This window comes from Mytilus galloprovincialis, chromosome 3 (genome assembly GCF_965363235.1).
Source record: "Mytilus galloprovincialis chromosome 3, xbMytGall1.hap1.1, whole genome shotgun sequence".
Taxonomy (NCBI): domain Eukaryota; kingdom Metazoa; phylum Mollusca; class Bivalvia; order Mytilida; family Mytilidae; genus Mytilus; species Mytilus galloprovincialis.
The window spans coordinates 53556332-53571158 of NC_134840.1; the positions used below are offsets into that span (position 1 = coordinate 53556332).

At 29.8% G+C, this 14827-nt stretch overlaps 2 protein-coding genes across 3 annotated transcripts in view; one reads left to right on the forward strand and one right to left on the reverse strand.

The window, feature by feature from the left end:
* On the reverse strand, positions 1 to 12135 carry LOC143068309 (calcineurin subunit B type 1). 2 transcript variants are annotated; one of them, XM_076242251.1, is made up of 6 exons: positions 12021 to 12135; positions 10666 to 10705; positions 9644 to 9820; positions 9008 to 9067; positions 7520 to 7704; positions 1 to 5534 (listed from the first exon to the last, which is right to left on the reverse strand). In XM_076242251.1, exons 1-6 carry the CDS (start codon positions 12021 to 12023, stop codon positions 5484 to 5486), a joined length of 516 nt encoding a protein of 171 aa, XP_076098366.1. In that variant the 5' UTR covers positions 12024 to 12135; the 3' UTR covers positions 1 to 5483. The 2 variants fall into 2 exon arrangements, with proteins under 2 accessions (XP_076098366.1, XP_076098367.1); XM_076242252.1 differs by having other exon boundaries at positions 5523 to 5660.
* LOC143068308 (elongation factor 1-gamma-like) overlaps positions 12106 to 14827 on the forward strand; it is a 16292-nt gene continuing 13570 nt past the window's right edge. Inside the window, exons 1-2 of the mRNA XM_076242250.1 lie at positions 12106 to 12190; positions 12314 to 12460. Of these exons, the coding sequence (XP_076098365.1) occupies positions 12179 to 12190; positions 12314 to 12460 (159 nt within the window). The 5' untranslated portion in view covers positions 12106 to 12178. The remainder of the gene's footprint in view (positions 12191 to 12313; positions 12461 to 14827) is intronic.

Consider the following 14827-nt stretch of genomic DNA (forward strand, 5'->3'; position numbering starts at 1 on the left):
TAAATTTGAAACTTTTAATTTTCAGTAATATTTGTGAGAGAAAAATACAAATAACACTGTAAATTTAATAACAGCATCAACTTGGAAATTTACAATATCAATATCTGTCTGCTGTATATAAATATTGCTTTAAAATATAAGTTATAATTAGACACAACATAAACACAACATATACTTCTGGACAATTTCAAACCATGCATTTCATGTATGTGTATCAATGTTTTCTGTTATATCAAAGAACATTTCCACCAAATAATTTTATAAATTTCATTATTTTCTTGAGGACTAATAAATAAAATCTCCAAAAAGAGGATCCAAACAAGTAATGCATTTGTAAGATATAAAGTTCAACATTAAACATCTTTTATAAACAATTTAATATCAATTATTTGTGTTGAGCTAACAATTGTTCATGTGTTGAATGAGCTCTAATTCAAAGGAAAAGGTTCACTTCTGGCAAAATATGGTCTCTAATTTCAATTTTTCAAAAGTTTAGGCCTTTGTAAACCTTCTTCTTTTACATAGACACTGCACTGTATGAAAGATTAACATATCAGTTTCAGAGATGAGTAAAAAATCTCCTTTCTTTGCTGAACTTTGTTATATTAAACGTCCTGATTGAGTATTTTATGAATTATTTACCCAATGATAATCTAATTCCGAGCCTTTTCTAGTAAATGAAATGATCAAAGGAAAATTCATTTCAACTTTTAAACTTTTCTTATACTTACATATGGTATTACATCATATAATACTTATATCTTAATTTTTTTTTATATATATATATATATATAATATGTCTAGTCTAAAGCTTATTGAAAGCAATTATGAAGTAAAATATTTTTTAAAAAAAAAGAAGAAAGAAAGAGAACTCATTATTTGTATAAAAATACATCGCAATATCCAAAAAGACAACATATTGGCAAAGCATTCAAAATTGACAAATAAAATCTAGATATAGACAATTTCTTTTGGGAAAATATCATAATTACTCCTTACTTTATAACAATTTTTTATTCTAAATGAATTTCTGTAAACATTCCCTAGAGGATCGAATTTAAATTTTTTGTTATCCAGTATTTTTCATAAAAAGATCAGCAAAAAATGCACTTTCATAAAATTCCAAATATGGGTGTAAATTAATGTACTTAATCTTAATTTCAAATTGAAATCCTTTGAAAAATAATTATTAAAATCATAACTTAGACTGCTCTATGATCATTGAGACCTTACAAAAATCTTGTAAAAAAGAAAGTTTTCAAAAATTTCAATATAATTCAGAAAACTTTGATACAAACAATATAAAGGAACTCACACAAAAAAGCAAGCACTACAAATAACATTCAAATAAATCTAAGTATAAAAATTCTTTTCAGAGATACTCAAATCTAATTAGACAACAGCTCAATGTGTAGGATGGCAGAAGTGTTCAGGAATATGGGAGTAACTGTTTTAGTACATCTTTCTTTGTTGTTAGATTATAGAAAATTAACACTTTAATCTCAGGATTGACGTTTTTTCAAAAAAAACTTTTACTAAATGCATTAGTTATTTCATTGTGATTTTTTTTTTGTCTTTTCCCCATAATTATCAGAGCATGTAATTTAATTATCCAAATAAGAACTCATAATCCTTTATAATCCTTGACAAATAGACTAACAAATGAAAATAAACAATTACTCCCATAGTCAGATATAATGATTTATAGGTATAAGGTGTCATTTCTTATATAAAGCAGATATACATCCTTGTGTGTTCTAAGATCTGTGTTTGATTTAATTCTGAGGTATATCATTTCCATTCAGTTAAATATACAAGAGAGGTAGAAAGCAAAAAAAAAAGTTACTACATTTCTGTATATACAGCAGAGACAGCTATTATAAGAAACGATCAGGACTTCAGTGAAATGAGAAAATTATGTTTAGTGCCTTCAATCTTAAAAGGTAGCAAAAATTAAGAACTCATAAAGAATCTAGAAAAAAAGCTAAATAAGTTGCATTATAAAAAAATCCTTTGAAAAAACTCTTTGTGTGCAAAATTACAGTATCATAGTATCTGTTACTTACTACTTGGTGACTTTAAATTTCTTATAAAGCAGCATTCTGTCTAATCCCTGATTTTCATTTACAGACTTCTATGCATAATTAATAATTCTTATAACAAATTAATTTTGTTCATAATCTTGCAGAATAAAAATTCTAGATTTTTTTTTAAAAGCAACATACACAAAAATATGCAACTGTCATTCAAATACATGTGACATGAGCAAAAAAATAATACAAACATTTGTTGATACTTTGTAAGATAAATATTTGCTACACAATAGCTAAGTAAACTTTAGATATAAACTTGAAAGACAAAATCATTTCAGAATTTCCTGGAATGCATAAAAAACATTAAATCAAATTGTTCTGCTATTTATTTTTGTTCTAAACTGGCTAGAAAAAAGTGACTTTCAAACTGTTACCAGTACAGGTCATTAAAAATTGAACAGTTGCTCTCATTGGAAAATCACTAATAAAATATAAATCTCTTTTGTATCTTGTGCATGCAATATTATTTCAAATAGCATGTTTTATACTACGACAAAGGTGCTTTTAAACGACCTTGACTACCCATGATGTTTTATATTATCATTTTACTAACTACAATTCATTAGTTTACCATGACATCATGAATAAAGTTATTTTCGTTTTTCAATACAATGGTCATACATTTAAACTTTTGTGTGTCAATGTTTTTACACAGTAAATCATCATTCCAAATTGCAATATATATGCATGTTAATCAATTTTTTATTTGTCATCCATGTAATAAACTTTCTTAAATATGTGAATTTTCTGTGAAGAAATAAATAACAGTGTGAATTAATGTTCTAACTTTCAGAGGGACAAATTATATTATATAACTAATATGTTCAAAACAATCTGTACAGCAAGGAATAGAGCAAAGAATAATGTATAAAGCAATCTTTGTCTCAAAAATAATAACAAAAACAAAAACAAAATATGTAACAATCCATTTGTTCAAACATTAAAACATTTATTAATCACAATAAAATATGCCCAGTTTACAAACTGATGATTATAACAAAAAAACAAACACAATTTAACAATTATAAAATACAATACAAGACCCACAGATAGAACTTTTTTTCCAATTTTAGAACAGTTTAGGCACATATATAACACATAGTTAGTACATATACTGATAAGGATAAAATGTTACAATAGTTGTACAAGTTTTTCAAGTATTTAGATTCCATAAGTATAGCTTCATGGAATTACTTCAAATATATTTATAATTCATGAATTTTCCAAAAATTCTGTGAAGTTTTTTAGTGTTGTTTTACTATTATAATTGCTTTTATTTCTACTAAAAACTGGTCTTTGATGAAGTCATATAAACAAAATTAACACACATTTCATGGAAAACATTTTGCCCAAATTTACTATTGACATAGAACAAATACATGAAACAGACAATAATGGGCTTTTTTTTTGTTTTCAACATTTATGTCCAATGACTTGTGTATCAAATACTTATAAATTGCATTACAATGTCATAAATTTTAAAGCTTAAAAAGTTTTAACTGAAGCATCAGAGAAATATAAAATCGTTGTTTTGTGTGTAGACAAAAGAAGGATAACAACAGGCTTATATTTGTGTAATTTATTAATGGATCCGCATAAGTGCAAGCCTTTTCAAGAATATTATTTGACCTACTTAGTTCAAGGAAAAAAAGCAATTGTCCTTACCATTTTTCTTACATTGATATGTATCTAACTATACAGTATTATCCGACCCAACTAGAAGTTCTAGAACCTATATCCAATTGTAACTGAATTCACTTTTTAAGGTGAATTACTTTTACTGCACCTGTCTGCTTATTTAAATAAGAAAATTGAAACAATAAGTGTCTTCCTAAGTGTAAAAGATGTCATACAAAATTTCTGGGGATGTGCCAAACAAGGCTAAGACAATCAATGCCTTAGAGTAGAAAAAAAACTTTCAAGCAAGTGTATAAGGCTGTTCTGACTTTTATAGATTTGGAGATAGTAAAAGGGTGATTTCCAGTACCATCATGTAAAATAAAAAAAATTATCTGCCAAATCATGTGGTGCTAACATATTTATCTGATGTTATTTTGTGATATCACTCCAACAGGTTAGAAGAACAACTTTATTCCCTCAACCATTCAATTTTTTTCCAAATTTTATGCTAATTCTATGATCCTTTAAACAAAAGGATGAAAATAATTTGCCCATTAATTTTGAAAAAGGAAAAGAAGAATATCAATCATGTTTCTTATAATACATTTAAGCCTTGATAGACACATTTTCTTTAAGTACATTTATGGAAATATATGCTGTATTCAATGAGCACATTTATTTCAACAATATTCCATATTCAATGATATGTAAAAAGCCTCATAAATTAGAGAAAAAAATTAAAATGAACAATGGATATCTTACAAATGTAACTGCAATGAAATGTTTTAGTTACATAATTTGAACATTCTTTCTACTTACTGTACATATTTCCCCAAAGCTTCAAAACCCCTTGCACAATATGGCAGACATTTAATAGGAGACTTATATTCTACTATAAGAAATTGTAGTGCTTCATGAGTATACTTTTTGTTTATGTACAACCTAATTCAATTTTCTTCAGATGTCTCCTTCCATTAGATCTTAAATATTTCCAAAACTTAAATTGATATTCATCGCAATTTTTTTTGGTTTAATATTTGTCCAAACATATAGTTAGTTATTCTGTCTAAAACCCAATACAATTTTGAAAATAAACAATGTCATTGCTATTTAAAGTTTCATATTTAATGCTTTTTTTCAATAGATTTATATCAACTTTTTCTATTTTTTCCACCAACACTAAAAGATAATTCTGGCCCAAGAAGGTTGAAAAGGATTTTTAGCAACACGATATATTAAAAGCCACATTTCATCTTAGATTCCATTTAAGCCTACTTATAGTATATATAAAGAAGCAACTTACAGTAGTAAAATAAAAACAATACAAAATGTGCTGACATATACATGGAAATATGTTGCAAGCAAGATTATAATTCATTGATTCACACTTGAGCAGATCTTAGGTACCACCATTACATGTAAATTAGGCAAATAATGAAAAGCATCAAATGTTACTAATTGTTGCAAACTGAGACTCTATGAAATAAACAACTTAGGTCCTAAATCAATGACTAGCTGCTTGATAAAATGAAATTAGTTTGTATTCTGGATCATTTACAATAGGTACACTAATCAACCTGATTCGTACTAGGAAGGTAAAAATGTCACACAAAAATTTTCATAAAAATGCAACAATTACAAACACTTAGTTCTATATGTGAACAAAGGAGTTATGAAATTGTAAAAATATGAAAAATAATTACGCAAAAATACATAAATGGATTTGTCAACTGACAAAAAAAATGTCATGGAAAAATTCAAAGACTACATTCAAATTTTACCAACTACCATCTTCTTATGAACATCCATAGTTCCAACGACCTGCAACGAAAATAATAAATATACAAATGATCATGAACAGACATAGGCATGATAGAAAGACTTAATGTCTCAAAGTATTCACACATCAACGACCATCTTCTTGTGGACATCCATATTCCCTACAACCTGAAAATAAAAATAAAAAGTGTGTCTTACTTTGGGAAAACAGTCTTCACAACATTATTTTACAACATTCACATATATTTACAAGCTGAAGCCAAATACTACAATAAATATATGCTATGTGAAGGAATGGGAAAATTTGAGACAATTAAAAATACTTAAAATTTTTAAGTACCAATTAGTGATGAAATGTAAAATTATGAAGAGTAGTTGACACACTTTTTATTATATATATTCTTTTTGACTATTAAGCCAGTCTTTGCCTTCTGAAATTAACAATCATATTAGTAGATTCTAGAAACATATTGGTCATTGGTCTAGAACTCCCTAATAAAAAACCCTGCTGTTAATGGATCACTGGATTTCCTTTTCATTCTAATGCAATTAGTTTATAAAAGATATTTTTGAATTGGAAAGACCAAAAAAGGGAAAGCACCCTTTAAAATTCCTGAAATATGGGATTTATGATTTTTCACAAAATAACAAAAAGTCACATTTTTTATATGAAAATGATCCTTTTGTCAATTTCTATTTCCTCAATGAAGCATACACAAAGCATTTAAACAAGTATTATTTTTACTACTGAAATGAAAGTATTTATTCTGTCCAGGTGCATAAAAGCATTTCAAATAATATTTGATCTATTAGATTTTCAAATTGAAATTATAACTAAAATAGAATGATATTTGCATTAGAATGAGAAAACAGTTAAATTTTAAAGTTTGGCCTTATAATAATGCCAGGGATCATTACAAATTGACAACACATGTATAAAACATAAAATACATATACAATAACAATAACAATAGATATGGATACAGTAATTCTTGATTAGCATGCCAGATATTCCAGGAACAATGTGAGGGTTGGGGTTCATTTTTTTTTCAGTGTGAAAAAGGGGTGGAAGCAGCAATTCTGAAACAAATGAAAATAAAAAATCCACAAGATCTGCCTTTTTTATTTGACAGTCAATCAAAAATGTTTTAATTAGGACAGCAATACGCTCAGATGTAAATTACACAAAATATCAAAATCAATGAAAAATGACTCAAGATACAAGGCTAAATGAAATAAGATGGGCCAATGCTTACACAGCTATTTATAAACATGATAAAACATGACTTATCATAACTTTAACATGTAAACTTTGCGCAAGTTTCAAAAGTCAGTAGACCATGACTGAGGACGCAGGGCCAAATAATTTCCATGGATATGAGATGCTTAAATAAGTTTATAACTGCATACCAAATATCTTTGACTTATCAAAAGTGGTTCCACTTAAAAACAAATTTGAAATGAACATTATTAAACCACATACTACAATCAGTTCACAATGAGTAGAAACAACACTAAACATGTGATAAAATACATAAGAAAAAGTGCAAATTTCCTTAAATTAAAAGTCTACTGAAAGCAATTCCATTAAAAGAAAGAAAATTTTAATCCTTTTTATGGGATTGCATGTCCTGGGCAATTTTCTGATTTGAATACCAACTTAATCCTAGCTAGAAAAACCAATGTTAAAGGTATTTCACAAATATTATGGAATCTAAAAGGAAAACACATGTCCTCTTTTCTGTGCTAAATGGCTTTTGTTATTTCTGTCCATGGAAACAAAACATTGGTTTGAGGTGTCTGAAATGGTTTGCGTTTTCCAGACTGCTTTTCGGCTATGAAGGTCTCAGAAAGCAGCAAAATCATTAAATCCCTCTGGACACAGAATCCGAAAGATCGATTACTTTTATATATTTTAGAAAGTTGTCATTTCATGAAAATACATGATACAAAAGTAACAAGTATATATATTAAGCTACAAACAATTTGTTTTCTAAAGCACTATCAAAACCACCCACGATACTTACAGAACAAAATTCCTCGAATGATATTTTGCCATCACCATCAGTATCTGCATGTATAATGGTTTTATCTACAATCTGCTGTAGCTGAGTGTCTTTGAGATTATTTCCTACCATCATTTTAAGCACCTGGAACAGTTCTCCATTAGATATATATCCATCTTTATCCATGTCATATATCTTAAATGCAACTGAAATTATAAATGTATAAAGTTCAGAAGGTAAGATGAAAATAAAGTTTCAAGAAATATGTTATATAGATATAAGAAAATATGATATGAGTGCCAATGACACAACTCTCATCAACTATAAACTGTGACTGTTAATTTATTCACTTTTATGGATACTGTACCAATTTTCATGGTTATTTGATTTCATGGTTTTGTCAAAGTTTGCATATAAGCCTATAGATAATTGGCACTTGTGTGAACATCTATATTCGTGGCTTAACTCAAATTCACTAAAAATGTGTACCTCAACAATATTAAAATAAAATGCTTTGCTGAGCCAAGCCTGATATGACCACAGAGGTCGAACCCTGAACAGTTTAGGTAAATTTGGACACAATATTTAAGCTTGGTACTGTCTGAATTTGAATTGCTATCAAATTTTGACATAATATAGGTTTCTGACACAAAATAAATGTTGTCAAAGAACTTACAAATCTATTGTGCAATACTGTTACTTGTGCAATTGAAGATTTCATCTTGAAACTTTTCCAAAATTTGAAATTTGAAAAATTGTTAACAAACCCTTCCTTAGAGCATTAACAATAACCCCAAAACTCAATTCCAGCCTTTCCTTTGTAGTATGGAACCTTGTAGTACAATTTCAGAAAGATCTATACTCTTAAACTGTTGGCCCCATAACCCCGAAAGTGAATCCCAAATTTCTACTTGTGGTATTAAACATTGTGGTACAATTTTAGAGCAATCGAAATATTTATCACAAGTTATTATCCTCAAATAGAAAAGTGCTTGTGGTCCCCTTTTTCCAAAACAGTTGGGACCATCATCCCCAAAATCAATCCCAATCTTCCTTTAGTGGTATTGAACCTTCTGAAAAAATTTCATTAAGATCTACACGTATTCACTAATAAACTATAGTTATTGTCTGGAAACCAATGTGTCTTCGGACAACGACGACATCATACCATCATACGATCCCAAAATATTTTTTTTCTGTCATTTAAAAAGCAGAGCATGAATAACTAGCATCCATGTAACATAACATAATGTAATACTCCAAATTGACAAAAAAAAATTCCAAATGGTCTGCAATTTTATATGCTATGCCTATGGTCTACATGTTTCACCTGCAAGACAGGCTTATCAGGACAATTTTCATACAGGAATAAATTACTGAAGTACTCAAAGTGGTATACTGAATTTGACGTTTTCAGTAAGATGATTCTTCATGACAAAAACCAAACAATTATGACTTGGAAAAGACCTCAAACAGGGTCAATCAGCGGGTAACCTAGACAAAACTTACATCTTAATTTAGATAATTTGTCTCCTTTAACACTAAATTGTGATACTCCTTCTATGAATTCTGTAAAAGAAAAATATCATTAATTACAGGAGAAGCAAAACACTTCCAGGATAGAGTTGTGAAAAAGAGCTAAACTCTGATTATTAATTTACAAGTACCTGAAGTGAATTTTAAGTCAATCTGAAACATATTTCTAATGATTAAGTTTTGTTAGGCTCCTTAATCTCTTTAAATTTGTTAGGAGTCTCAAATGAGATGATATTTCAACATCCCAATCTGTCCCTTAATTCTCCACTTTTTAAAGGTTTTAAGTCTGACACCAATCAAATTTGGAAGTGTACTCCTCTATTTTCTTTGAGTAACATCTTTTGTTTGTTTTTACATTTTATAACATTTTTAAAGTGCAAAATGCTATGGCTGTTGAAAGTTTTTGTACAACTGAATAAGATTAATGTCATAACTTTCTTATAAAAATGTAAAGTTTTACCTCAGTTATATAATTATAGTTTTTCTGCTTTCCTTCAATTTTGACAATAATATTCTTATATGTAATCAGTAACACAGAATCTATTTTCTTATCTAAACAGAATCTTGATGTTTAACTAAAAGTTGTATATATTTCTTGAGATAAATTACCTTTAAAATCTACTTCTCCATTACCATCTGTGTCAAATATATCTATTACTCGTTGTACTAAAGGATTCTGTTGTAATTCTGGTAATGACATAAACTCATCTACACTCAGTGATCCAGAGTTGTCCAAATCTAATTTACGAAACCGCTTACCAAGTCTTTTAATTTCATCTGCATCAACTGAAAAATATAAATCAAAATTATATTATTATATAGACATTGCACTTGCATCACCCTAAACAAAATATTTCAAGAAAGGGTCCAACAATTAATACAAACATTTTTATATATTTTCACATGTAAAAAGAAGTTACTTCAAGAACTAATTGTATTGCATGAAGTATTGTATAATGAAGCAAGAAAATTCATAAGAAATTTGCTTTCATACCTCCAACCAGATATTTGATTTAAGTACATGTAATTTATCTGTACCCCAAGACCTCAAGATCAGGACCTCAATTACATTTGTGGACATGGTGAAGGTCATTTGGAGAATGTTCCAAATGGTCAAAATTGGCCCTAAAATTCCAAGAATTTAATTTCAATAAATATAGTAGCCTTTGATGAAAGACTGCAACAATTTGTTGCCAACAAATGTTTGATAATTGTAAAATCATCAATTTCTAAATAATGCATTTGAACTTAAATGTGGCTAAACAATAGTTAAATGTCATACTTTTAAAGCTTTAAACATTGACTAAATCAAACAGAGGACAAAAGCTTTACACATTGACGAAAACTAACAGCAGACAAATAAAAAAAGTTGAATCTCAATTTCCATATTATTAAGATGTAGTAAAATTAAACAGTAGTTTTTACTGCTATTGGCCGTTAAGTAAATCTTGTATCATCTGTATTGTTGTTCATTTTTAACTTTTCAAATTTCAAATATAATTTTTAAGATAAAAGGCAAAATTGTGAAAATTAGTTTGAAATTCATTTAAGGCATCATCTGAAATTTTTCAAAATAACATAAAAACTTTTTATTCGCAAGTATCAATCAAATGATATTTAAATCTACTTACAGTTTGAACATAATTCCAAAGGAAGTGATGCTTCATTTCCCTAAAACAGATAAAAGCAATAAGTTAAAATTGAGAATTGAAATGGGGAATGTGTCACTCAAAGAGAAAACCTGCCCAAAGAGCAGAAAACAGCAAAAGCCACCAATGGGTATTCCAAACAGTGAGAAAATCCCACATCTAGAGGCAGGCTTTATCTGGCCCCTAAACAAAATATGTATATATTATAATGACTTGAGACTGGCAGTTGATTTTATAATAATATAAACATATGTCATAACAATATTAACTTGATACAAATGTATGTATTTGAAAGAATCGATGCCGGTTCCTCAAATCAACGTTCTAATCTGACTCCACATTCTCAAATCTACATCCAATATTGTGATACTCTAAGCGTGTCCAATTTGAATCGATGTCATGTATTGCCATACAGATGTATCCAACAACATGTCATGGGATATTATGGATACCCATACCAACAACATCACAGCTAAAGCAAACAAGATGTTAGGCTTTTTACGAAGAAACTTGAAAATTAATCAGGAAGAAACAAAAAGTTTGGCTCACAAAAACAATGGTACAATAAAACTTTGAATACTGCTCTTCAGTTTGGTCCCCTCTAACACCCCAAAACAAAAAAATAATATTGAAAAGGTACAAAGAAGGACCACATTACGTCACCAACAGGTACCATAACACCAATAGTGCCACTTCCATGATTGACGATCTTAAATGGAAGTCACTAGAAACTCGCAGAAACATCAATCAAGTAACTATAATGTCTGAGATCGCACACCAACTTATAGCAGTCAATTCAAATCAAAAATACTGATCCAAAGTCGGTATATTTAGATATCTACGTACCCTGTTTGTATATACATGTAAATGAGTTATTTTTTAATTTTTGCACAAATTTAATTTTTGATTACTGGACTCTCAGATTGTCACTTTTTATTAAGTGTCTTTTTGCAATGTGCTGATGTATAGTCCTCAATGTGCTGATGGATCAACCTACGATGTAGATGTAGACCTTATAACTATAAGGCGATTTATTGATATTAAATTAATTATTATGCTGTAAATGTGTTGTCTGTTGGAAAACCTTTCTTTTTGCAATTGATTAATTCACATATCTGTAAATAATTTCTTAGAAAATGTAGTTGAAGCATCGAGTATTTGACATCGATGAGGTTGTACCCAAAATTTCCCCCTTTTTCCCTGTCCAGTTTCAGAATCATGGACATAAAATTTGTACAAATGAACCAAAATTATTGTATTTTAGAGTGTAGGATACAAAAACCATATCATAACAAATATGCAACATCAAATATGTTTCAATGAGGCACTTATGTTACCATTTTCAACTAAAACTGTATTTCTGTTTCGATCAATTAAATATTTTAGTTCGATATTGACAACTCTAGACGAAACATCCGGGCACTTGAAGCAATTCTATCGAAAAGCGCATGACAAACCGGAAAGTTCACATTAAACTTCCTTTTTTACCGGTGCAATGGCTACAGGGGTACTACACATTGACATACGTGACAATCAATTTAGAATCAACGCAATCTTTCCTCAAACAATAAATTTACCTCTGGAAAACTGAAAAATAATAAATAATCTTTTTCTTTTTTTAATTTTGTAGACTCTTTACACATACCCTGACAACTTCAGAGCTTTCAAAGCTCAAATTGCAGCGGAGTACAGCCGTACAACAATCAAGCTTGCAAGTTTCAAGTTCGGCGAAACCAACCAAACTCCGGATTTCTTGTCTAAATTTCCGCTTGGAAAAGTAAGTCACTTTTGAAATGTGGTCACACATCGAAACATTGATATGGGTTTTATACATATGTGTCGAGAAATAAACTGTCTGAAAATGACAATATTTTTAAGGATTTTGACAGGCAGATGATGGTAGAATTAACAAACATCTGAATTGCATATATACGATACTGTCCACTAACGAGCCAGTTCTTCCATGCATAAAAATTAACCTCAAAATTATTTTTATTGATTTTCCTTTTTTTGTAAAATAATTTTTATTTGTTTTTGTTCCTGTAAATACACAAAAGTTTTTGTTATTTTTAACTTGGCATGTACTGGTTGACATGCACGCACAGTGTATCTGCGTTGTGGAATTTTCGACTGCAGATTAACCACATAAAAGTAGAAGTAATTTCAAGAGTTGTACACGTAATATTGTATGTCACCTTAAACACCTTATCACTATTTGACTGCCATTACTGTATACCACACAGGTTCCCACAAAATATCTGACGCCACAATAGAAAAGTTCAAGCGGCCAGGAATAGCGAAAAGGTGTATTGCTATTTGAAAATCTGTTTTTTTTTACCTGAGAATCTGCCCCGTTTTGCCTTGAACTGTTATTGGCATATAACAATCATTTTTCCATTGTGGCGTCAGAAATTTTACATGTATGGTGCCCATAAACACCTGATCTGTATTCCCAGCTGACTAGAGAATTTATCCGGCTTGAACTATTGATGTTGTACAACAATCTTCCATTTATGCGACATATGTTTTGTATTATGACATCAAAATTTCATGGAAACCATGGACAAATACTATGTAGCTATAACTTGTATAAGGTGTATTGTACTGCTTACACGTAACAGTCTGGTAAACACACGATTGATCAATTGTTGCTAGTATTTTGCTATATAGTGACAAATATTTGATATTCTTATTGAAAGTTCATAATCTTTTTATTTTTGCTTGAATGGTAAAATAATGGAGAACCTTCATCAAAGGCATGTTTGCTGGTTTTAAATGGCAAATGTGTAAGAACTGAAGGCAGAGAAAGGTTTTTTCTGATCACATGAAGGGTTGATACCATTCAACTTTTTCATATTCAGAAATAACTACATGTACATGTATTTAAATAAAGTTGTCACATAATTGAATTAGTGGTTAAACTTTCATCTATCTTGTCTCTTGCTGAGAAATTTTATCTACATGGCAAAACATGAACTTGTCACATATTTGTTAAAGGGCAATGATGGCGGTACATAGACATCTAGTATCCCTTGACAGATTCAATGACCGTTATACCAACTTTTTCATACTCCCATTCTTTCTTATTTGTTCAAGTTTGTGTCTGAATGACTTTCTGTGTTTTTTGCTGCTGATTCAGGCCTGTAGCCAGGAATTTCAAAGGGAGGGTATTTGGACCCACGAACTCCACTTTTAACAGTCACAATTCAAACAGAACATTGACTTTAACAGTGCTTATTTGTTTTCAAGGGGGGTTGGGTTCATTCGAACCCCCTGGCTACAGGTATGTGATTTACTTATCCCATACATGGACCCATTGGCATTCTGGGTAAGAAAATGTACATGTAAGACTAAGAGTCAGTGATTTGTCTAGGTAGGGTGACGTACCATCTGGCAAACTCGTCTAAGTACACAAAAAATAAAGCTTAATGTGTTGGTCTAGTCCATAGCAGGAGTCAAAACAGAATGTTTTATTTTACAATTAAACTTGGATGGTCCTAGTATAAAGAGTTTTCATCACATTACATACAAATACACAAGATAAGACAAAATTTGGAAAACAACAGTTAAAACTTATACAGTAATGGTTGAATAAAGTCACGACAGAACACAAATTGCTATACATTTTTTCTTGATGTGCTTGTAATATTTTCCACTGGACATTAGAATTGATCATCATTATAGTGTGGTAATATTGGGTTCTTGATAGCAAATTAAAAAGAAGTAAAGATGTATGGCAGTGTCATAATGGCGGTCAACACATTAATCTATTGTTACTAGCTTAAATGAACATTCAGAATAATAATCATTTAGGAAATTGTGTCTTCCAATAAGATACAACCTTCATCAAAGGCATGTTTGCTGTTTCATAGGGCAAATGTGTAAGAACTGAAGGTAGAGCAAGGTTTTTTAACCGGATTTTTGTGACAAAAATGTCGGTTATTGATTTGGGGATGTACGACGGGCGGACGGGCTGTCGGGCGGGCGGCAATCAAATGTTGTCCGTGCATTAACTCATGAACCGTTCAACCAAACCTTTTAAAATTTTAATATGTTATTACTGACAACTATACAAAGGTCAAGTTCAATAATGGCGATTTTGACTTTTACCGTTCAGGAGTTATGGTTCTAGAAAGATTGAAAA